A 23,635-nucleotide genomic window follows, 5' to 3' on the forward strand; every position below is an offset into this window, starting at 1 on the left:
CAGTGGTTTCATCTTTAAGATGTAGTCTATTTAAAATGGTATTGAATACAGTTAATCCAGGACTGGTATAAGAATGCTGAATTATAAGATGATTCTTATTTGCTTAATAAGGTTTTCATTGTTTATTTATCCTTTTTAGGGAAGAAATGAGCCACAATAATATACAAACACTGATTAGAGAGTATACAAATTTTGGATAATTACTATGGTTTTTACATTCAAGTTAAAAACAGCAATATGCTAATTATTGTTAATTAAGGGTTTCTTTATTTAGAAATTATTTACAAAAGTATGATTTTTGTTTTAGGACTACCAATTATGGTGTGATTTACGGGAACTAGAAGGTCAAGTTGGTACTAGATATTTAACACACGAATCAGATGACGCTCGCTGGGAGATTTACCGTCAAGAGCATAATCTTCCAGTACCCAGTTATGTCACGTTGTTGACTCAAGAAAATCAACAAAGTTCCATCTTTGATAACCAGTGGACAACAACAAATTTGTTGAACCTCACAGAAGAAGTAGCATCAGTGAAACTCTGAAGAATGCATCTGCGATATCTGAATTATAACTTTTCTGACAATCGTTATGTTGTAATGATATATGTACATTGCAATCATGTAAATGCTTTGCTCTTTTCCATATTTTTTAATTAAGAAAAGTAAATAAGACTGTGGCCAAGACAATTAGGAAAAGGTTTTCCTCACAGACTGAATGTTACAGAAGGAATTGGTAGTTTAAGTGCCAATTAAAATTTTAAGTTCAGTGCTTACACACTTCAGATAACTATACCATAGTTTTCCCCTTGCTAAATTTCCAGTATAGCCTTTTTTTATTATTATTCTGTAAGCAGCTGTGACTACTTTGACAAATAGAAAAACAATGGTTGCAAGTTTTAAGAAATGAGATTGATTTTAAAATCAGAAGTTTGTTTAATATTTATAGGTATCAGTGTGTGTATTCCTTTTGATTATATTGCAGCATATGGTAAAATTTGGGTTTTTAGAATATTCATTTAACTTTTTATGAAACTTGCTGCAGCTTTTGTGATAATGAGCTTGATTGGTGTTTTACATGATTTAATCACAGCGTAAATGATCTGTGTTGATGGAATAAAAGTACAAATACTAAATAACAGGCCTTGTAATCATAAAATTGTGCATCATAGAAATAGTATCTAACATTTCTGTGTTAACATTTATTTGAATGGCATGCATGATAAAATGACATAATTCTATTACTATGAAGTAACTCTTAATGGTACATTAATATTAAGGTTGTTATCTAACCTATGCCTCAGCGAGCAACTTATATTAGTGCAAGTGTCATTCATGGCTTTAATGTTTAAGGATGAAGTTTGGACAGTGTAAAATTTTATATCTGATTAACTCAGTTAATAGTGTGATTTTGTGCAGAGTAAATGTAGTTTGGCAAGAAATTGCCATGGTAAAAAACAAGTATAATGAATAAAATCAAATTTTAGTGTGTCATCAACATGTTCTAAACCAATGAAGAAAAAAAAACTTCAAATAGATGTGTGTGTGTGCCTATATATGTATATATATAGCAGGGATTTCTGGACTGTTGCACACAATGTGGACTAAAGGGTTTGATCAAAAGGTCAAAGATTTTACTTTAGAGCTAACAGGAATTTTTTGTGTCATCTGCCTTAAACTACAGAAGCTCACCAGTGTAGCAATTGTGATATATGTGGAGTTCATTCCAATTTGCCACTAATTACCATCAACACAGTGTTACATTTGAGTTTAAAGCAAGTTCTGTCTGAACATTACATCAATGAATAACTAAAAAAAGCATTATTGTTGAGTCCAGTATTACATAAACAGAAAAAAACGTTTTGTTTTTATTCACTACTGTCACTAGTTTGGTGTCTATGCCATGAAGGTTTTGGTGTTCATCTACTGTGGTATTATTGAGATCTAAATGCTGAAAGTTATTGATAACTGATTCTGAAATCTGATGTATCTACAAAGTTAGTATTTTGTTTATTATCCTCAGAGCAAAACAGCGTACTTTAAAAAAATGTTTCCAAAATAGAACCAGTTTTTCGTTAAAAGAACTGATATGTTATATTTGTAGAATGTATAAAGTTATAGATGATTTGTGTCTTAATACTTAGTTCATTGGTTAATTACTGTAAGTTGATAGGTTTAAAAACCATGTTTATGTGCCATTTTGGAAAATCTTTCATAAAGTCCTGAAGTGTTTTGTCATAATAAGTTTTGAATTTTCTGAATTTTTTTCACCTAAAATTTTAACATATGGGTTACACCTGAAGTGGTATATCAGTTATTGACTGAAACTTTTTGTGCCATGCTAAACCAATTCTAAATTTACATTTGTTAAATGCCCATTTGATATTATATAATCTCTTTTTTTTTTAATGGTTGACAAAGAGAAAGCTCAGGCAAAATTTATTTTAAAAAAGTCAAATTCAGCTTTACCATAGTACAAACATTGTGAATTTTTTTATTTTATGTTTAGAAAAACCATCATGAGGTTTTCTGTTGAAGTATCCTGAAAAAGTGTGGCACCATGCTGGAAAGTAGACTGATTTTGTTATTTTTAATACACAGATTTGATTTAAATATATTTGCTCAAAGTATTTGGGAAACCTTTGGTATACCCAAAAACTTTTATCAATCATCCCCCAAATTTTCCATAAACCATTAATTGTGTTGGTCATGACTTAATTTGGTGACTTCCTAGTGTTTTCAGATATATATCAATAAAGAAAGTGTAATGCAACACAGTGCAGTACTATAAGTACTTGTTATGTACTTTAATAGTTATTGTAGTTGCTAGTCAAAATGTGATGATAAAATATAGCAGGCATATGTGAAACAGACTAGAACTTTATTCACCAGAAAATAATTTAAGAATAAACTATACCAGAAGGGAAACCTTACACATATATGCTTAAGTATTTGTTATAGGTCATTTAAAGTCATTTATAAGATCATACTGGTGAAAAACAAATCTTCTGCTAATGTCTTAACACACATGAGTAATTGCTTATTGTTCATTTTTTGTACTATTGTATATTTTATTGTGACAATCATGTATTTGAGAGAAGCCTGAGGATGATATTTCTCTGCTGATTTTCCATGTTTATTTAATCAGTTTAAATGTCATCTTCAGGATCAGTGTAAATTTGGTGATAAAATGAGAGGGGTCAGTTAATGTTTGAGAAGGTATTGTAAGGGGCCAAGTCTAATATTTTTGTTTATCCACAATATCTAATAGTTGACACACAAAAATGGAATTTCTAAAAATGTTTCATAAACTGTTACTTGACTGAACAAAATGTGATAAGATAAATTAATGAATCATGTACAACTACACAAAAGTTTGTTAACCTGCCATAATAATTTTTGAAGTACATTGTCTAGTAATAGAATGGCTACAATGTAGTGATCTTTTAAATATGTAGAAACAACAGAAATAAATGAGGTGGAAAATGGAGTTCAAGAAATAGATCTTTATCTATTTCTTTAGTTGCATTTTCCTGACTCAATTATTCAAATGGAGCTTGCTGAAAAGGAATGTTGGTTTGAAGGTGGATTTATTGGGATAGAAATTAGTTGCTTGCACACTTGGTTTTGTGCAGTATCAAGCATTTGAGAAGTTGATATTGCTAGAAAGGTCATATAGAACTTCTATGAAGATTTAAGTTATGTTAAACATTTCTATTAAAATGACTGTTAAAAAGTACATACAATAACAGAACACACCTGAGATCATCCAAAACCCAATATCCTGATGGCTCACAGACTTCCATATCTTTGGGATACATACTATTTCTTTATGACGACATTCTATGGATATACACTGAAAGTTAAAATTTATAAAAATTCCAAGAAATATTAGAACTAATTTATCTGATCATGTTAAATACCTTGAATATCTTGTGATTCTTCTGTTACATTCCCTGTTTTAAACTTGGAAATTCAGCATTCTTTTTTTCATAGGTTTTTTTTATGGTCTGTTAATCTAAACAGAAAAATAGTGCTAGATTTGTGGTATGCTTAAAATGTTTGTAAAAAAGAAAATTACAATGTTTTATTAAAAAAATCATGTATAACAAGCCTTCATGTACCAGATTTTTTGTTTTCTTTGTGAATGCTGAGGTACAAAGAAAGTGTTTTCAGATAGTTACATTATTGCATCAGGAATAATATTTGTGATATTTGCTTTCAGGGGTAACTTCAAGCATATGTTTAAGTGACATAATATTTAGACATTTGCATTATTTTAGTTTATCATCTGATAATGGGAATGATATATATATATATGTGTGTGTGTGTGTGTGTGCATGCATTTAAGCATTATCTTAAACAACCAAGCAAACTCAATTGTTCTTCAGAGACTTCAGTAATAATAATTAAAAAGAAAAACACATGGTCATTATTTACTGGTCTTACATTATTAGTTGTTTACTGTAAAATTTATACTTTATTTTTATTAAATATGTCAATTAAGATTTTCATATGGTAAATTAGCAAACATTTAGCCACATTTAAAATATGTTTTTCTCATCCATTTGGTGCTGAGTGAAAAGGATATGTTTTATTTCAATATCTCAGCGTTAGGATCAAGTGCACAAATTGTTAAACATTTATTAAGAATTTTTAATAATTAGTTTTTTAGCACTAAATTTGTTCATAAGATGAAAACATCTCTCTTATGGCAACCATAAGTAACATGATGTGTAATGAAAATGTCTTCTCATTTGTGATTTGCAGTTGTGACTCCAGATATTTTTGGCAAAAAATAAAAAAACTATACATTTCAAGTAAAAAATTGTGTTATCCTTTGTAAGTACATGAATGCATAATTCGTCAGTGGACACAATATGGTAAATCTTGGGACAAAGACATACTAGAAACCTGGAGGAAAACTTGTGTTAACCAAAAGTAGTATACTTTCACTGAGACATTGTACCATGTATTCCAGATGTTATACCTAGTGAGCTTTGAATAGAATATATTTTAACTTCTTATCTTTGTAACTATTATTTTTCTGTCTCTTCTCTAGTGATATTGTATCCATAAGTCTTTTGTAGTGTATGTGGAAAGCACAATAAAACATGTATATACAAGGTCACCTTCAGTTAATTTATGCTCTTATTATGTGTACAACTGAGTACATATTTGACAAAAATCACCTTTGCAAATTAATATTTCTAAAATACTTCACAATTTTCCATGAAGCACTTCACAAATAATGAATGATTTTGTTTTTCATATATTTACTATTAGATCATCCCATACGTAATGTCTGAAAATTTAATATAGAAAGTGCATCATCATTTCTCTCTTTGTAAAAGGCTTTAATGACTAAAATATGTAGTAGGACATGTATAAAAATGTTCAGACAAATAAAAGAAACTCACCCAACTCCACTTTTTCAGGTCATTAATCAAATAAATACTTATTAAGATGGATGTGTCTGACATATATTGCTTTATGACATAAGAAAGGCAAGAGTGTAACAGAAACTACATGAAACATTCCAGGTGTTTATGGTGTGGAGCTCTCAATGAAAGAAAATGTCAAAGGTGGTTTCAGAAGTTCAGATTAGGTAACTACAAATTAAGTGATGCACCATGTTCAGGTCATGCTGTTGTGTTTAATAATGACTTGCTGCTCACTGCACTTGATGAAGATTGTGCTGTAATATTTGAAGAACTAGCACAGAAGCTTAATTCAACCCATTCAACAGTTCACCATCATCTGCAACAGCTTGGAAAGGTGTCAAAACTTGGAAAATGGGTCATCCATGATTTGACAGAAGTTGACCCTTAGAGCAAGAGTAGACATTTGCACTTCTCTGCACTCTTATGAATGTAACTCACCGTTTTTGGACAGGTTAGTGACTGGAGATGAAAAATGGATATATTTTAAAAATCTTGTGTGTCACAGACAATGGCTTAGTGCAGATAAACTTATTAAAGCACAGCTCAAAATGGACCTCCACCCTAGGAAAGTCTTGTTAAGTGTTTGGTGGGATATTGTTAGTGTGATCCACTTTGAATTGCTGCCACTTAATGTAACAATTACATCAGATTTCTGTTGTCAACAGTTAGAGTGCTTGTATGTTGCACTGAAAGAAAAAGGCCTGCTTTGATCATTCGTAAAGGTGTTGTGTTACACCAGGATAATGCATAGCTCCAGAAAGCAAGGATCACATCTGCAAAGATTGAAGAGCTAGACTGGGAAAATATTCCACACCCTTCTTATTCTCCAGACCTTGCCCCATTTGATTATCATTGATTCCAAAGTTTGCAGAACTATCTTGATGGAAAAAAAAGAGCTTGGAACATGAAGATATCAAAACTATCCTCTCTGTATTCTTTTCCTCCAAACCCCAAAACTTTTTTAGAAGGGGCATTCAGAAACTTGTGAATTGTTAACAGGAAGTAATTAATAATAATGGAACATACATTTTTGATTAAATAACATTAAAAGCATTTGAAATCCGTTCTCTTTTTCTGAATCTAAAATCAGACGTTACTTAAGGGATGACCTGATATATGGCTTCTTTTCAGATACACCAGCTTTCATTTTAACTTATGCAGTATATTGTTCCTTACCAATTTGAAAAAAAGAATGAAATGTTAACTGGTTTGTTTTTTGTTTTTTTTCAATGTCGGTCAATAATAAATTTTAAGTGGTCATTGTAAATGTGGCAGATTGAAGTATTAATTCCTTTTGTGACATAACATAGGTAACTAAGCTTGTTCATATATGTACTTAAGCCATCTATCAAATATACAATGAACTGCTATTTCCAGAAACTTAAGAAATTTGAGCCTATGCACCAGTTTTAAGAGAAAAATGCTAATTTGTACAAGTAGAAACGTAAATATGTCCCTGATGATCCTAAAACCACAATTACATATAAAAGTGAAGTATAATATGATTTATGAGCATTTAATATTGTTGCAATAAAGATATTGTTACCTGATTATAAAATCTTTCTCAAATTGTGGGCATAACAGTAAGACAATGTATAATATTGTAAAGACTGAGCAATTTTGCAGAAAATCAGTCAAGTACACTTTTTATTAAAGTTTTAACTTTAAGGTATTTATTAATTCATGGGTTTTCAATGGGCCAGTTCTACTAAACAGGACATGCTATTTCGGATTTGACACAGCACCTTAATATGGCATTAAATTTCAACTCAAAACGTGAATGCCTTGAAATTAAGACAGGTTTTAACAAATCAAAATAGTTAAAATTAATTTTCATTGTTTTTTATTGTGTATATGTTTTTGTAATTTTATCAACTGGTACCAATCATAGAACACTGAAAAAATAATTTTAATTATTCACCCAGTTTTCATTTGCTGCAGACATTTTACTGCCAAATTAATAAACTTAACTGTTCACTAACAGATTATAGTAAAAAGATATTGTTTGAAACAAAATAAATAAACAATTGGGAATTTAAGAATCTGCAAATATGGATTGTAAAAACAGAAAGTAAACAAAGATGAAAATACTGCACATATTATTTACTTCACTACAAATCCCTATTCTGACTCCACCAAATGTAATTCCAGGTAGCAGCATGGAGCCAAAATAGGGATTTGTAGTTTGAATAAGTAATGTCTACAGTATATCCAACCTTGATTGCTTACATTTTTACAATCCCTATTTACAAAATTTTAAATTCTCAATTTTTATTCGTCTTTAATAGACTGTTCAGGCAGAGGATTTATGACGAAACTTTATAGAATGGACTGTAACTGCTTGTTGTGGGAACGTAAGTGTAGAAGACAACATTTCGAACGTCTTCCACCTTTTGTCTTCAGGTTAGTATGTTTGTGTAAGGTGTTGTCAGTGTTTTATAGCATCCTGGTGGATTGTGGAGAGTGTGTTATGATTGGCTGGGTTATCACTGTTTCTGATTGGAGGAGAGATTTCCTGTAGATTCAAACAATAGTAGCCACAGGTTACTCACCTCTAATGTGGAATCTCTGTTTAGTGAAGGTTTAATAATGCTTATATAAAATGATTCTTTGATTTTTTACTTGTCTTCCAAAATTTGTCTGTGTCAATTATTCTAGTTTCCCCCCCAGTTAATTCTGTGTCTAGTTGATGTGGCATGCTCTGCAATGGCTGAATTTTGTTTTCATGAGTCTTGTACTGTCTGTATGTTTTTGTATTCTTGTCATGAGTTTTCTTCCCATTTCTCTAATGTATGTATTGTTGCAGGAACACACAATTTCATAGATGACATTTTTGAGATACTCTTTGGTAGGTTGCTGTTTGTTTTCCAGAATGGACCTTAAGATGTGGGATTTCCACTGGACTTCTATGTCAAATTTTTTGGCTGTGTTCGAGTTTTTCACTGAAATGTTGTATTTACGGTAGGTAAATGGTGGTAGTGGTGGTGACTTTCTGATCTTTTTTTTCTGTAGTGGTCTTCTTCAAGGAGTTTTTGATGAAGGAGGAGGTTTAACCATTCTGTTTAAAACTACGAATTTTTGACATTCTACTTCAATCAATGTCTTATCGCAAATTTTTTCTGCTCTCTTGTTTAGACATTGGATTATACCACGTTTTATTGAGGTTGGATAATGGGACTGGAAGTGTAGGTATCTATTCGTGTGGGTGGGTTTTCTGTACACAGTTGTGGTGATATGTCTTACTTGGTGGAAGACTTTTGAAATGTCGTCCTGATGATACATATGTTGAAGAAACAGGAAAAAACTCATGACAAGAATAAAAGAACATAAAGATAGTACAAGACTCATGAAAACACAAAATTCAGCCATTGCAGAGCACTCCATGTCAACTGGACACAGAATTAACTGTGGAAAAACTAGAATAAGTGGCACAGACAAATTCTGGAAGACAAGTAAAATCAAGGCATCATTTTAGATTAACACTATTAAACCTTCACTAAACAGATTCCAGATTAGAGGTGAGTAACCTGTGGCTACCATTGGTTGAATCTACAGGAAATCTCCAATCAAAAACAGTGATAATCCAACAATCATAACATGCTCTCCACAGGACACTATAAAAGATCACCAACACCTACACACACACACTGACCTGAAGATGAAAAGTGAAAGACTTTCAAAACGTTGTCCTCTACACTTGTGTCTCCACAACAGGCAGTTGCTGTCCATTCTACAAAGTTAATAAACTTTGTTTTCTGGCTTTTTTTTATGCATAACTATGGGCAAAGGTGTTATTTGATATAGTAGCTAACTATACATTGTAATGATGATAAACATAGCAAGCTAGTCACTGGTTTATCTGGTTCATGGTGATTTCCTGTAGCTATTGACTATTTGATCACATTAGTTCAAGATGTAAAATGTTAAGCTGAAGATAGAGGTTGTTTTGAGAATATAGTAAGCATTCATAGTCTTGGTGTAACCAAATGTTCTAAGTATTATGCACAGCAATGAGCAAATATATGCCTAAATTGAGACACAATCCACACTAAGTTCACATACAATTTTACCAGTAATAAAAGCATTTTCAAATAAAACATGTTTAAATAAATCTACTTGTCTTTCAAAGTAATGTGTACAATGAAATTTAATACTATGTGTATTGGTTTTCTTTACTCCTTCACTTCATACATAATGTATGAGTTGGTTCCCCATTGATTATAGTGTACAATGTATTTGATATTTACATGTTACAGGCATCTAATATTCATATATTATTGGCTTGTAATTCCTAATTCACCTTGTACTTGAGATTTTAAAGTAACACTATATATTTGTAAGCAAGCTAACTTCAAGACCTAACAATAACATAATTTACACTAGAATTATGTTTTTTCAGCTTATGCAAAGTATACAATAAATTGATTTTTTTTTTACTATTCCTATAACCTGCATGATGCTTTATTTAGTATTCTACAAAAGGTTTAGGTGTAACATGTAAAACTGGTTTTGTTGTAAGCTGGCACTAGAAGAAGAAGAATTGAGCAAATTTTCTTTTCATTCGAACATATTTTTGTGCATTTTGTGTACAGCTTAGCAGTCAATGGTAAATGTTTTAAGTTGTTGTTTGAACTGGTTCCTTACTGTTTAAGGTGTTTTCTCCCAAACATTCTGTTAGGGTTTTGTGTAATTCATTGTGATCCCTTTTATGAACCATTATTGTGGTTCACGATAATAGAATGAAAGTACATAAAATACATCAGCAGTACATTTAGTTATTTGGTCTAATGCTTAGTTAAAACAAAATTATTTTCTGCTTTATGCTTTAGTATATTCAATGTATTTAGTCAATCAAATGTGTGAAGCATGAAGCATCCATTCTCCCACTGCTCTTCACTGACTGGGTAGCTTTGACTCTGAAGACTCCTATTTTAAGTCATATAGTCCTCCTACTTCACTATCCTAGAAATGACCACAACATGGTCAGCAATTATGACTAAATGTGAAATGCCTTACTTTCATTTGTGAACCAGTGATTTGACAATAATATATATGAGTGATTGGCATAAGAACAAAGTTGTGCAAAAAGTACTTATATTTGAACTAAAACCTACTTGAGTATATTATTCAATTCATACCTTAGGTGTTACTGGATATAACATGTACTGAAATAACCTTAAATTTCAATCTTAATCTTGGTATGTATTCTTCTTTTACAATAGAAAAAAGAATTTAGAAATATGTTCTTAATACATCCATAATTGTTACCAGTGCATCTCTACTTTAAAATGGAACTTGAAGTTTAATAAATTCCACTGGTTTGTAGACTGACAATGCAGCTATAAGTTCTTAATATTGCACTAAGGCTGTGCCTCTTGATGTATGTTACCAAGAATACTCACACAAGTGTTATCATCACAATAACAAACATGAGGACTAAATAAATCATTTATTATTATGAAATATATATATACACTGCTGGCCAAAATCTTAAGGCCAATGAACATAAAGAAAAAATATGCATTTTGCATCGTTAGACTCAACCAATTATCTGAGTAGAGGTTCGAAAGATGAAAATAAAAGAGAAAATAAAAATAAAAACTTTTTAGCACAGGGAAAATGTGAACACTATGAAATTAGCCTAAATACTAGCTGGTCAAAAGTTCAAGACCATACTGAAACAAAGCGTTAATCAGTAAATATGTAACGGAATTTAGTCATTTGTGTTCAAGCATTAGCGTTCTTAACATCTCCCACTGACAGCTCCTGTGTTACATTGGGTAAAAACATGGCAAAGGCTAAAAAGTTGACAGAGTTTGAACATGGCAGAATTGTCAAGCTGCAAAAAGCAAAGTCTCTCTCAACGTGCCATTGCTGATGAGATTTAGTGCAGTAAAACTGCTGTTGCAAATTTCTTAAAAGACCCTGAGGGATACAGAATGAGAATTTCAAGTGGTCAGCCCAAGAAAATTTCACCAGCGTTAAGCAGGAGGATTCGACGGGTTGTCCAGCAAGACACCAGCTGATTGTCAAACCAGATTAAGGCCCTTACAATGCAGAATGCAGCTCAAGAACAATGAGATGGCATCTACGAGAGAAAGGCTTTAAGAACCGTAAATGTCTTCAAAGAACACGCCTCCTTCCACACCACGAAACAACTCTGTTAAACTTTGCTGAGAAGCATCAAACATGGAATGTAGAAAAGTGGAAGAAGGTTTTGTTCTCTGATGAGAAAAATTTAACCTGGATGGTCCAGATAGCTTCCAACATCACTGGCATGATAAGGATATCCCACTGGAGACATTTTCTATACGACACAGTGGAGGAGGTTCCATCATGATCTGGGGTGCTTTCTCCTTCCATGGAACAATGGAGCTTCAGGTTATACAGGGGCATCAAACAGCAGCTGGCTACACTGGCATGTTGGAGAGAGCATCCTTATTGACTGAAGGCCCTTGTTTGTGTGGAAATGACTGGATCTTTCAGCAGGACAATCCACAATGCCCACAGGACAAAGGCCTTTCTCATGGCGAATAACGTGATTCCTTTGGACCATCCAGCATGTTCGCCCGAACTGAACCCCATTGAAAATGTTTGGGAGTGGATGGCAAGGGAAGTCTATAGAAATGGATGCCAATTCCAAACAGTGCATAATCTTTGTGAAGCCATCTTCACCACTTGGAATAACATTCCAGCTAACCTTCTGCAAAAGCTTATATCGACCATGCCAAGGCGAATGATTGAAGTTATTTGCAATAACGGCCATGCAACTCACTACTGAGACTTCTTGTTGGGCATTTCCTACCCTGTTTAAGACTTTTTTTTTGGTATGGTCTTAAACTTTTGACCACCTAGTATTTAGGCTAATTTCATAGTGTTCACATTTTCCCTATTAAATGCTAAAAAAGTTTTTTATTTTTATTTTCCCTTTTCTTATTTTCATCTTTCGAAATATATGGTTGAGTCTAACAATGCAAAATTCATATTTTTTCTTTATGTTCATTGGCCTTAAGATTTTGGCCAGCAGTGTATATGAATGAGGTCAGACAGGAAATAAAGTGAGTTATTAATCTACATTCTAGTCAAATATTCACACAAATTAAACTGTACATAAACAAATATGAAAACATTTCACTTTTAATTTCCTCAAGCATGTTATTGATCAACATTATTTTGTTGCATGTAATACTTCAACCACTACTGCTATATTCCACATTGATATTTAAGCTTATAAGATTTTTAGTGGAGGTTAAGACTGTCTTTATTAGTTTACCCCCCCCCCTGCTAGTACAGTGGTAAGTCTACAGATTTAAATGCTAAAATCAGGGGTTTGATTCCCCACAGTGGACTCAGCAGATAGCTCAATGTGGCTTTGCTATATGAAAACATACACAAATATTATTTTAAGAGAAGACACTTATTCAAAATTAACTGCTTATGTATGATTTATTTAAAGTGGTTGAATATATCAACTATATTTTTTAGATTTTGTTGTAATATAGAGAAATAAAGATCTTGAATCTATAAAACTATTATAGACTAATTAAAACTTAGTTTTACTTTCCAAAAATAATATCAAGCCTTGGGTTATGAATATAAGTAACCTACAAATATTCTTATGCATATTTATCCATTTTAATGTACAGTGAATTATACAAAATCCTGATTAGTAGGTAAACACGTAAATTTATAACATGTACATCTAAATTACTCCATTTTATGTAAAATAATTTACACTTCTATAATTTTTTTTCAAAATAAAAATTTCTAAAATCCATGATAACCATTTTAAAACTATTAAAATGAAATTTTTGCATTAAAATAATATGAAGCATTGTTTTATTAGTTTAAGGCTGGTACTCCAAATCATAGTTATGGTTACATATTTAAATAATAATATACAGAAACATTCGTTTGTTGTATTTACACAAAAACAAAACACTAATTAGTGGAATAACCATTACTTTAATCTTTTATAATTGGAACATACTTTTTTAACAGGGCCAAATACCTCCAAGTGGCTCAGTAAATTTTGAAAGCTTATAACTAAAAAAATATGGTCTTGTACCCAGAATGACAAAGTGCAGATAATCTTGAGTTTAGAAACAAATTAGGACCAGGTTTATTCTCATTCTTAAAGAAAATGTTTATGCCAAGAGATTGAAAATATTACTTATAAATATTTTGAAAATATAAAATTCATTAACCAATTATTTTTTGTTCAGGTGGAGATTAGAAATATATCTATTTTGTGATTTCAACCTAAAGAAAAACTTGTAATTGGGTATATTCAATTAACTCACAATTAGGTAGACAATCTTTTCACACATGAGAAAGGCAACTGCTACTGTAATCAACGAACTCTTTTAATGACTTTCTCTTAGTGAAAAACATTAAGTAATTAATAATTATGTTTGAAGAAACAACAAAGTAAATTATATGTATATATAGAAAAGACAAAAGCAAATTGTAATATTTGACTAGAAAATAACATCTACACAAAAAATAAAAAGCCTAAGTCCAAAAAGAAGTAGAAAAAACATTATAATAAAAACCTGTAAATATGGAAGTCATTGTTGGCAGAACATTAGCATAACCCTTCTTTGTAATATTTTCCTTACATAAACTGGGCACCATTAAATGGGCTTGATCTAATGTTTTAATAATTTTTCATAGTCATGCCTTTATTTTTTCCACTATTTTTTAAATCATGAACATTTGTTTCAATCTATTTACCAAAGGCTAACATCACTTAAATATTTTGCAAGTTTCAAAATGGCTTAAACTAAACAATGAAAAGAATTGTGGAACTAATCAGAGAAAGAACAAGTACATACAACTGTAATGAAAATTCCACAGTATACTGCTTTTCTTAAAGATCCAGCTCAAAGAATGTTAAGAACATTTTACTGCAATTGGGAATTTATCTCAAAAGATGGATGTAAAACTTCCAAAGAGGAAGGTGTAATGTCATTCAAAGAAGCTCAACATAAAATCAATTCAAAACATAGAAATATAAAATATGCATGCAGTTTGAATCAGCAACAGAATTATTCAAAGGCAGTTAGTTTCACAAAAATGGCATTCATGAAAAAATTCCAGCCAAACAATCCTAGTTTTGTATGTAAGCAAAAAGTAAAATGTGGTGGGTGGATCTATGTGGCAGTGTTTTCTGATATAGAAGCAGAATATATTGTAGAAATTATAATTATGGAAAAAAAAATACACAGCACAATAACATTCTGGTTGTCAAGTAAATCTCAAATGGATGATGTTTAATTGGCTGGTTTTGAATTACAGAATGATAATGATCCAATATAAACTGTTCTGCTAAATAAGAAGCATTTTGAGAAAATTGAAAGAGCTGATAACGTGAAATTTTGAAATGGCCAGCTCTAAGTTTCAATGCTAATCCAGTTGGAAGTTTATGAAACAGTTGAAAGTAACATTATCAAACAGAAACCAAATAATCTACAACAATGTTTTGAAACTGGCTACAAACACTGATTACTGAATTTCAAAATGAACTTGTTATGGCTAATATTGTAATGCTAAATATAAATGTAACATCTAAACTGAGACTTTTCATACATACAGTAAAATATCTTAGTAACCCAAGTGGTTTTAAATTTAAATATAAATGTCAGATCCAAACTAAGACAACACTAAAGAACTGATACCTTGGACTCAGACTTTTCATAAATACTGAAAATCATCTAAACTTATCTGTCTGTTAATTTAAGTACTATGCACAATTTAAAACAAACTTGAAATTGATTACGAATTCAATGCAACACAAACAGAAATACAGTTTTAATATATTTTTCAAAGAGAAATTTCACACCTTGTGAAAATTATACATCAAACAAGAAGCACAAGATACATGAACAGTCACGTTTTGGTTAGTTGTTTACACATTTGACTATATTTAAGTTCCCTACAATATATATGATACTAAATCATGGTGACATTAAAAAGAATGATGGCTTGCTACAAAAAGTTGACTATTTTCAACACATTAAACTTTCATTTTTTATTGTACTTGCATACCATTATATAATCGAATTATTACACATTTCTTGAATATACTTTAACATTTATGTTTATAAAAGTATAACTAAAAGTACAATTAACACTTCTTTTGTTAAGTTTGTCATCATATGGTAAAAGTGAAGAGTTTTACACAAGGTTAAAAAAAAGGATTTCATAGTAATTACTGAATTTACTTTCAGATTTATAAAAAGTAGAACCATTAAAAACTTTAAAATACTGTAAGAAAAGAAAATCACAGATCATAACTGAAGTATTAGAAGAAAGTTTAATTTTTAACCCACATTACAACTAAAAAAATTGAGAGTTAATATCTTAAGTGAGAAGTGTTCACATACTCCTTTCAGTAATTGTTGGAATTTACAGTCAGCGTGTTGTTTGAGCCCTTCATAGTGGTTTGACATTATTTTTTAGAATAGTGAAGTTACAGTTTACTGGATATTACAACCACTTGTGTTCTTGGGGTCCTTGCTAGTGGGCTGGACATTAACTTCTTGAACAGGAGGAATATCGCCTTCTGCTTTGGCTGCTGCATTCTAGAATAAAAAAAACGTTTGTGACAATTACTAAAGGCTTAATAAATTCCATTTAAAAAATAAAAAAACGAATTTTGAATGTACTGAAAAAAAACTCCACAAGTTCCTTCAAACTAAAAACTGTTTGACATAAATTTCCAGTTTTTAACTTCAGTGCTTAGAACACAACAAAACCAAATTATATATCTCACCATGAATATGTAATCATCAAAATAAATCAAAACATTTCTCGGATTTAATAACTAACTGTGAATAATAAGCATAGATTTATAAATTAATTCATTAATTAAAACAATATAAATAATATCAGTTATAATACTTAAGCATATCAACTAATATGTATGAAAAATTACTTAATCTTTTACAATGGTACTTGTCATCTTGACTTATGAATGTAAAAGTTACTTAAAATCACAATTTGTGTTTGGAAGTATCTATATTTCTGTACTTAAAATGCCAGTTCCTATTTTACATAGCAAACTGAAAAGAGATGCACAACATAAACACTTCAGAGTTGACAAGTTATTTTGAAAAAGGCTCATTCAAATTATATCCATAAGACAAACACCACTTTTTTTTTTCCACAAAACCAACAAACTTACAGAATTAGCAGGATCCAGTGGATTAATCTGGGAAACATCAAAGGCTGCATAAGTAACTGGAGTCCACATTGGACTAATTGTTGGCAACTTGAACTCTTCTGGGCTAACAAGACCATAAGTTGCTTTCAGTTCTAGTTCTGGTGGGTCATACGGAACACGCTGATGGAATCTATAAAATGGAACATGTTAACAATCAGAAACTCATTTAAATCTTCATTACTATTAGCAACATCTTCAATATGTGTCAGTATCATATGTTAACAAAGTGGTAACTCCTTGAACATAATTATGGTTTCAACTAAACTTTGCATTTATTTTAACTATCATATTATAATTATTATAACCAACAGCACAAGTAGCATTGTTTATACAAAATGAAAAGAAATAGCCAATTAGGTGATGGAATTAAAAATTTTTAATGCCATAACAATTATCAGAGGAATAGCAAAAAATGGTGTAAATAGGGTATTTTTATCCTAAGCATTTTAAATAATTACATATTATTACTTACATAAATCCATTTTCACGTTCACATTTATCTAATGTTCGTGTGACTATTGGTCCCAGTTTTCTGAAAAAGAGGTGTTGTTCTGGTTTGGCACTAGTACCAGGTCCTTTCATCTGGGCATATTCTTTACACAGCTTTCCAGTTAGTTTATTGTCTTAAAATACAAATATTATTAATTTTCTGTTTTAAATGCATGTTTTTAAGGATATTTTTATGTCCCTCTCTGTGTATATATGTATATACATACATATACATGCCTGCTTAATTTATTCTAATAATCACCAAAGAAATAATTTACCTTGTGACTAATATCTGACAAGTATGTTTCCTCCCAAGATCAAAGCAGGCACTTTCTATGACTGTTCTTTTTATCAAGTAAACCTGCATTCAACTGCCACAGCTAAAAACTGTCCTCTTCTTAAACCTATTAACATTGTCTTATGACTATATAAGATAAAATGTCTTTTCCAGTAGCTCAATAACATATTTTAACACCTATCACAGTTAGGAACAGTTACATTTAAGTCCAGGGATACTACCATCAAATACATGCTCTGAAGTCATCATCTGTATACACGATAAACTTGGGAAAGCATGTAAATGGTGGTAACAGTTATCACAGTGTATTATGCAAAAGCTTCCTGTAGTGGAAATTGAGAACACTGGTTATCAGTCTAGACTGATTATCGTGATCATACAGATCACGACTGTTGGTAGATGAAAAGCTGTAAGCCCTAGCAAGATATTCAATTTTGTATCATCACCATTGATCACAAACAACCATTTATATTTGACTGAAAAAATCAATATAATTTTACAATAAAGCAGTTTTTTACCATGCATATTATACAATCTGCATAGAACTTTACACAATGAGGAAGAAAACTGCTTATGTCACAGAATAATGTACAAAAAGGTTTAAAAATGAAAGCTTCTGATTAAAAATTTTGAATTTACCTCTACCATTTTTTTTACCCAATCCTTTTTTCTACATCATGCCACTACTGACAACCACAAGCTTAAAACTTAGCTCGGAAAAAGCTTAAATTCAATTTTAAGAACAGTTCAAACTGAGAAAATTATATAAAATTTCGAGTCCACCTTACATTCAACAACTGAAATTCATGTCTTGTCCTTTCTTTACATTTTCACAATCAAGTATGTTGTGGCAGTGCACTTATCTTCTGGTTTTCTTAGCTTAACAGCAAGAGTTTCTAGTATTCTAATTTGGAATTATTTCCAGGAGAGTAGAATGATACAGAAGAAACTGACAGTTGGCACATCATATTCACTTAGACTGGTTGCTAATACTACTGGTGATTAGGTTTTAGCATTACAGTGTTCTTTTATTCAACTGCAAAGTCTTCTACTGGTTGATCCAATATATCCCTGATTATACCTTGGATATTTAAACTCAAATACCACTAGCAAGGTATTCAGTGGATGCTGTTTGTTTTTAAAAGTTGAACAGCCCCACTAACCAAACTTGTGAATATGGATGTTTGGTCATTTTCCTAATTTTATTCTTAATATAAAATACTGCCTAAGTATGGTATAACTAAAGTTTTCTTTGGAACATCTAACATGAGAACAAAATGAACTTAGTTTCTGGTTTTTGCATGGATTGTTCAATTTAGGAATAACACTAGAGAATAATCTCTTCTAAGCATTCTTTTACTGTTTTAATTTCTGCTTTGAAAGGGATTTGATATTTTAAACACTCTGTATAACAAAGTTTCAACCACAATGTTTTTTTTAAATGTGACTAAAGTCCATTGAAAGTGGACTTACTTACTTCAGCAGTAAGTATACCCTGATTATCTGAAACACAAACATCTCAAACAAGTTTGTAATTCTGTTTATTTTCAATATTATACTTTATATTGGAATGTTTACCATTTGAAAACTGGAGAAATTCATTAACTGACTCAATGTTGTCACCCATCACAAAAGTGTAATCAACTTGTTTCCTAAAATACACAGGCTTAAAATATTTATGAAAAGTATGTAACCAAACTTTTTTTTATAAAAACATAGGAAATGCTCAGGAGCCAATAGCCACTCCATCAAGCTGTTCACAGATTTTTTACAGATAAGTATAAAATGAAATAATTTTGTCACAAAACATAAAAGTGGTTTAACTCTCTCACTATGGGTTTGGTTAATTCTACCTAAAGACTGACCCCAAATTGACCAATAGAGTTTCCATACTGTAAATTGTAATGTCTTGTGTATCTTTAGAGAATTTCTCAAGCTATCAGTAATTATCAAGAGCCATTTGAAAAATGTTATAAAATTTTTAATGAAGTATTTTGATTAAAAATTTCTCTGAAATTTTGAATAAAAATGTTGACTGCTTTAAATACAAAGGTATTTTCATGCTAAAAATACTTTTCTTCACCTGAAAAATCTGAACTTTCATTTTTTTAATCTCTCAAATCTTCTAAAACTAATTTTACTTTCTCTACTATGAAAAAAAACTGAAATAAATCTAAATTACTCTTTCTTTTCACAAGGACTTCAACTTGAAACTACCTTTGTTTATAGCTTTAATTTGGTACCATATACATCTCTTTATATTTAAAATGTTTATCATTTTATTGCTCTTTGAACTGTGCCTAACTGATATTCACACCACACAAGTTGTTTATCACTTGGTGAACATGTAGCTCCATGCTACCCAATCTTTTACCTAATCTAATCTCAGCCAAAATATTTTAACTTTTAACATTTTAGTTACTTTTATAATAATATATAAAAACACTAGAAAAACATGCACACGTAGATGAAACTTAACTCCCTTTTTTCATACTATTGGTAGTACTTCACTAAATACTTTTTTTTTATTTAATTAACCTTTAAACAGAAGGAATGTTGTAGGTAGCAGCATCAATTGATGATGGCTGTCACTTAAAGGTTAAATAATACACCAAAATAGCAACTCACAAGAAGCAGACAATGTCTTATGACTGTTACAATTTTTCTAATTTTCTAACTATGTAACAAGAACTGTCAGAAATTCAGTTAGGCTTGTAAATGTGTTTTCCAATAGGATAATGTCTGAACTGGAAGCAAGAGAGACAATATTCTGTACAGCAAACAATGTGATACAATACACCATTTGATAGATTAAGAGTTTGGCTTTTTATTGGTTAGAAATAATAATACTATTAAACATCAGAGAGAACTATTGGCAATTTCTGAAAAAAGAGGATGTGACAGGTGGGCTTGGCAAGAGAGGTCTCATTTTCATGCAACATTAAAAGATATAAAAATTATACTTTGCATGAGCAATGAAACTTTAATGAGTAATTTATATTAAATTTTGTATTTCTAGGAGTGGTAAATGAACTAAAGAAAAGAAACCTAGAAAGCAAATGTCACAACTCTCATACAAAGGGAAACTGAGAATTTGTTTTTAACACTGCTTACAAAATTAAAACCTAAAACTTCTATAATATTAACACCTGGATTATTAGCTATGTGTTTATGCTAAATTTATCTATTAAAAAAAAACCTCAGGTGCAAAAAAAAAAGATACAGCCAAACATGGACTGAGCATGTGACTTAAAGAAATGAAACCAAAATTAGAGGCCAAACTGGTAGTTATACTAATACCATTCAAAAGAATTTTACAGTAAATATTCATTCATTAGCTAACCAGGCCATATTTTTTTATTTAACTTGAGACATGATAGTAAATAAAACAAAACATGTATCTTAGCTGAGTAATGAATATTTGCTGTAAAATTCTTATCTATACTTTTTGTCAATACACACCAACAAACCACGGCAAATAAGAAAGTGACACTTGACAGTAACCAACATTAGCTCTAGGATCACAACCTTATTATTCACAACAGACCTATGCTTTAGAGAACCAACCAAGTTACTTGAAATATATTGTGGTAGTCTTTCCTCTCTAAAACAGTGTTAAGAACTTCCTTTATATTAACATCATGGAATCCAGATTAACAGTTTCTTGTCATTATCCATAAACAATTAGTACAAGCATCATTATTTACACTAACTGCTTAAGCTGATGCTAAATGCTCTTTAACCCTCTCACTGCAAACATCCTTTATTTTGAAGAACAAAAGGTTTTATTGACTTACATTCAAACGTTTATGAAACTACTTTTTATTTATACCAAACAGTATAGCACAAACTCTTAGCTAATAATCCATATTTTAATAGAATATATGTTTTAAGTTCTTAGTTTTATAAGACAATATTTAAAAATATCCTGAATTTCTCCTAATGTGACTCACGCAACACATTTTCTCTAAGTATCTTCTCATCTCTATCCACCAACCCCAAAGAAAGAACAAAATTAAATGTAAATTATTCAATATAAAATCTTCATTGTTCAGACAAACCACAATCTTTGTAGCCTTCAATTTTGTTTGGTTACAGAGCAATCAAGTAAAAAATAAGAACCCTCTTGCTACACCTACCTATCACATTTATTTCAGGATTTATTAATAGTTCTCTGTTACATTTAATAATATATATTACCTATAACCAACAGGGTATTCATCTATCAAATTATGTATTGTTTTCCAGAGTGTTCCAAATAGATAAGTGTCAATTTCACTTATAATACAATTTTGGTTTTCATAAGAAACACAACAACTAGCTTGGATGAATTTGTAACAGCTCTGGTTGCATGACCAGAAAGCCAGAAAAATTGGGATTGTCAGAGGAATTTATCTGCTTTTTTGCATGTTATATGTTCTCTGATGCATTAATTAATTAAAGAAAAATACACTAATGCACTACTATCACTAGTATAAAAACGTGGGGTTAACTGTCATTAACAATCGATAGTAAAAACAAAAAATACTTGGGTAAGTACTTTATTACATTTATATCATGTTTATTTTTTATTTATTATTATAAAAGTAACTACAATGTTAAAACAGATATCTCTAATTCTCTCCATGTGGGTTCAGTCAACCTGACCTTTTTGTACTTGTATAGTCTTTATAGATTTGATACTACTAAGTTTGATATGGTGTGTGTATATATCTTCACAAAATGTGGCTGTCTTTCAGTAAACACAATAAGCTTTCCACACACAAAAAAAATCATATAAACAAAAAAAAAGTCCTTGAATATATCATCAAGTATTTGTTTTGAATAATCTACAAGCAAATTAATTTTCATGGTAAGATTAAAAATACTTTTCTTCATTCAAAAATCCAAACCTACTAAATACATTTCAAATATTTGTTTCAGTAAAATTTTATATTTTAGCTGTTATTTTCTTTATTCTAGCTCTTTACAAGGTTAGTCAATTTGGCTGACCTCATAACCCTCCTTTCACATCTAAATAAATTTAAATTACACTCCTTTTCTTTCTACAATTACTTCAAATGCATCATGCAACTACATTCATTTATCCTAAGTAACTTTAAACTCTTAATAGTATTACATCTATTTATAAATAAATTTTATTTCTTTATTGACCTTTGAACCATGTCTAACTACTATTCATGCCATTTTAAGTTGTAAACCACTTAGGGAATGTGCATCTCATGTTATGCCATCAAATTATATTACCCACAAGCTACTCCAAGCTTCTTGCATGTGTGCCTCATGAAATATTTTAATTATATTATTGTTATTATTTCTTTTACCTAATCTTACTTTAACTATCTTAATTAGAAGAATTTCATAAATGTGTTACAAATTTGCACTTAAAAGATGGCAATAGATAACATCTGTCCAACTGTATGACTCTTGAAAACAAAAGCTAGAAACTCCTAATCTAACTTGTTTGGCCTAACCAACACTAATATCTGCACTTCCTTAAAAGTATGTTGTAAAGATCTATCAGTTTACAAAATTTGAAAAAAAAAATGCATGAAAGTATGTCTTAACATCAAATAAAGCTTCTGTTCATTTGCTGTGAAAAGAAAGACTACATGAGGGCTACCTGTTCTAGCCATCACCATTCACATTTAACTCCTGGGCTACTATTTTACCAATGAACAGTGAGATTAACTATCACATTATAACACCCTATGGCTGAAAGGTTTACAGAAAAAAAATGTTTGATACTTATTTAAGAGGCTCTAGAAGTTATGAAAATTACTCTTAAAACCTGTAAGATGAAAAAAAAAAGATATCTAATGTTAAAATGAAACATCTGTTTCTATATATCCACATACTAATCTACAGTAAAAATACTTAATAAAAATCTGATTTTTGTGTTTGAAAGACTTTTAATATTTACTTGAAGCTTAACAAATTTACAGTTACTGCATTAAATGTTATACTAAATGTACTTTCATAGTTACCTGGTACTTACAAGGTTGATCAAAGTGACTGAGTCCATAAGAAAAAGAGTTAAGAAATTAAATAAGAGAGACACATTTCTTAATATAATTGTATTTACAAGGTAAAAACTTTAGTTTTGAGGAACCCAAGGGATAAATTTTGGTTTAAAGAATCAAGCTAGTATAATAGTAGTACAGTTAAAACTCTCCTGT

General features: G+C 30.6%; 2 protein-coding genes across 9 annotated transcripts in view; one reads left to right on the top strand and one right to left on the bottom strand.

Moving 5' to 3' along the window:
- Nucleotides 1–5,127, top strand: part of LOC143254899 (serine/threonine-protein kinase D3-like) — a 95,635-nt gene extending 90,508 nt beyond the window's left edge. For 5 of the 7 annotated variants that reach the window (XM_076509813.1, XM_076509825.1, XM_076509836.1 and 2 more), the window contains one exon: nt 308–5,127. In XM_076509813.1, the coding sequence (XP_076365928.1) occupies nt 308–544 (237 nt within the window). In that variant the 3' untranslated portion in view covers nt 545–5,127. The remainder of the gene's footprint in view (nt 1–307) is intronic. The other 2 variants (XR_013030373.1, XM_076509841.1) reach the window with 2 other exon arrangements.
- A 7,439-nt stretch (nt 5,128–12,566) lies between these two features.
- LOC143254977 (BRO1 domain-containing protein BROX-like) overlaps nt 12,567–23,635 on the bottom strand; it is a 56,603-nt gene continuing 45,534 nt past the window's right edge. For both annotated transcript variants that reach the window (XM_076509933.1, XM_076509923.1), the window contains 3 exons: nt 17,142–17,292; nt 16,631–16,799; nt 12,567–16,028 (listed from right to left, as the gene is read on the bottom strand). In XM_076509933.1, the coding sequence (XP_076366048.1) occupies nt 15,924–16,028; nt 16,631–16,799; nt 17,142–17,292 (425 nt within the window). In that variant the 3' untranslated portion in view covers nt 12,567–15,923. The remainder of the gene's footprint in view (nt 16,029–16,630; nt 16,800–17,141; nt 17,293–23,635) is intronic.

This window comes from Tachypleus tridentatus, chromosome 1, assembly GCF_004210375.1.
Source record: "Tachypleus tridentatus isolate NWPU-2018 chromosome 1, ASM421037v1, whole genome shotgun sequence".
NCBI lineage: Eukaryota > Metazoa > Arthropoda > Merostomata > Xiphosura > Limulidae > Tachypleus > Tachypleus tridentatus.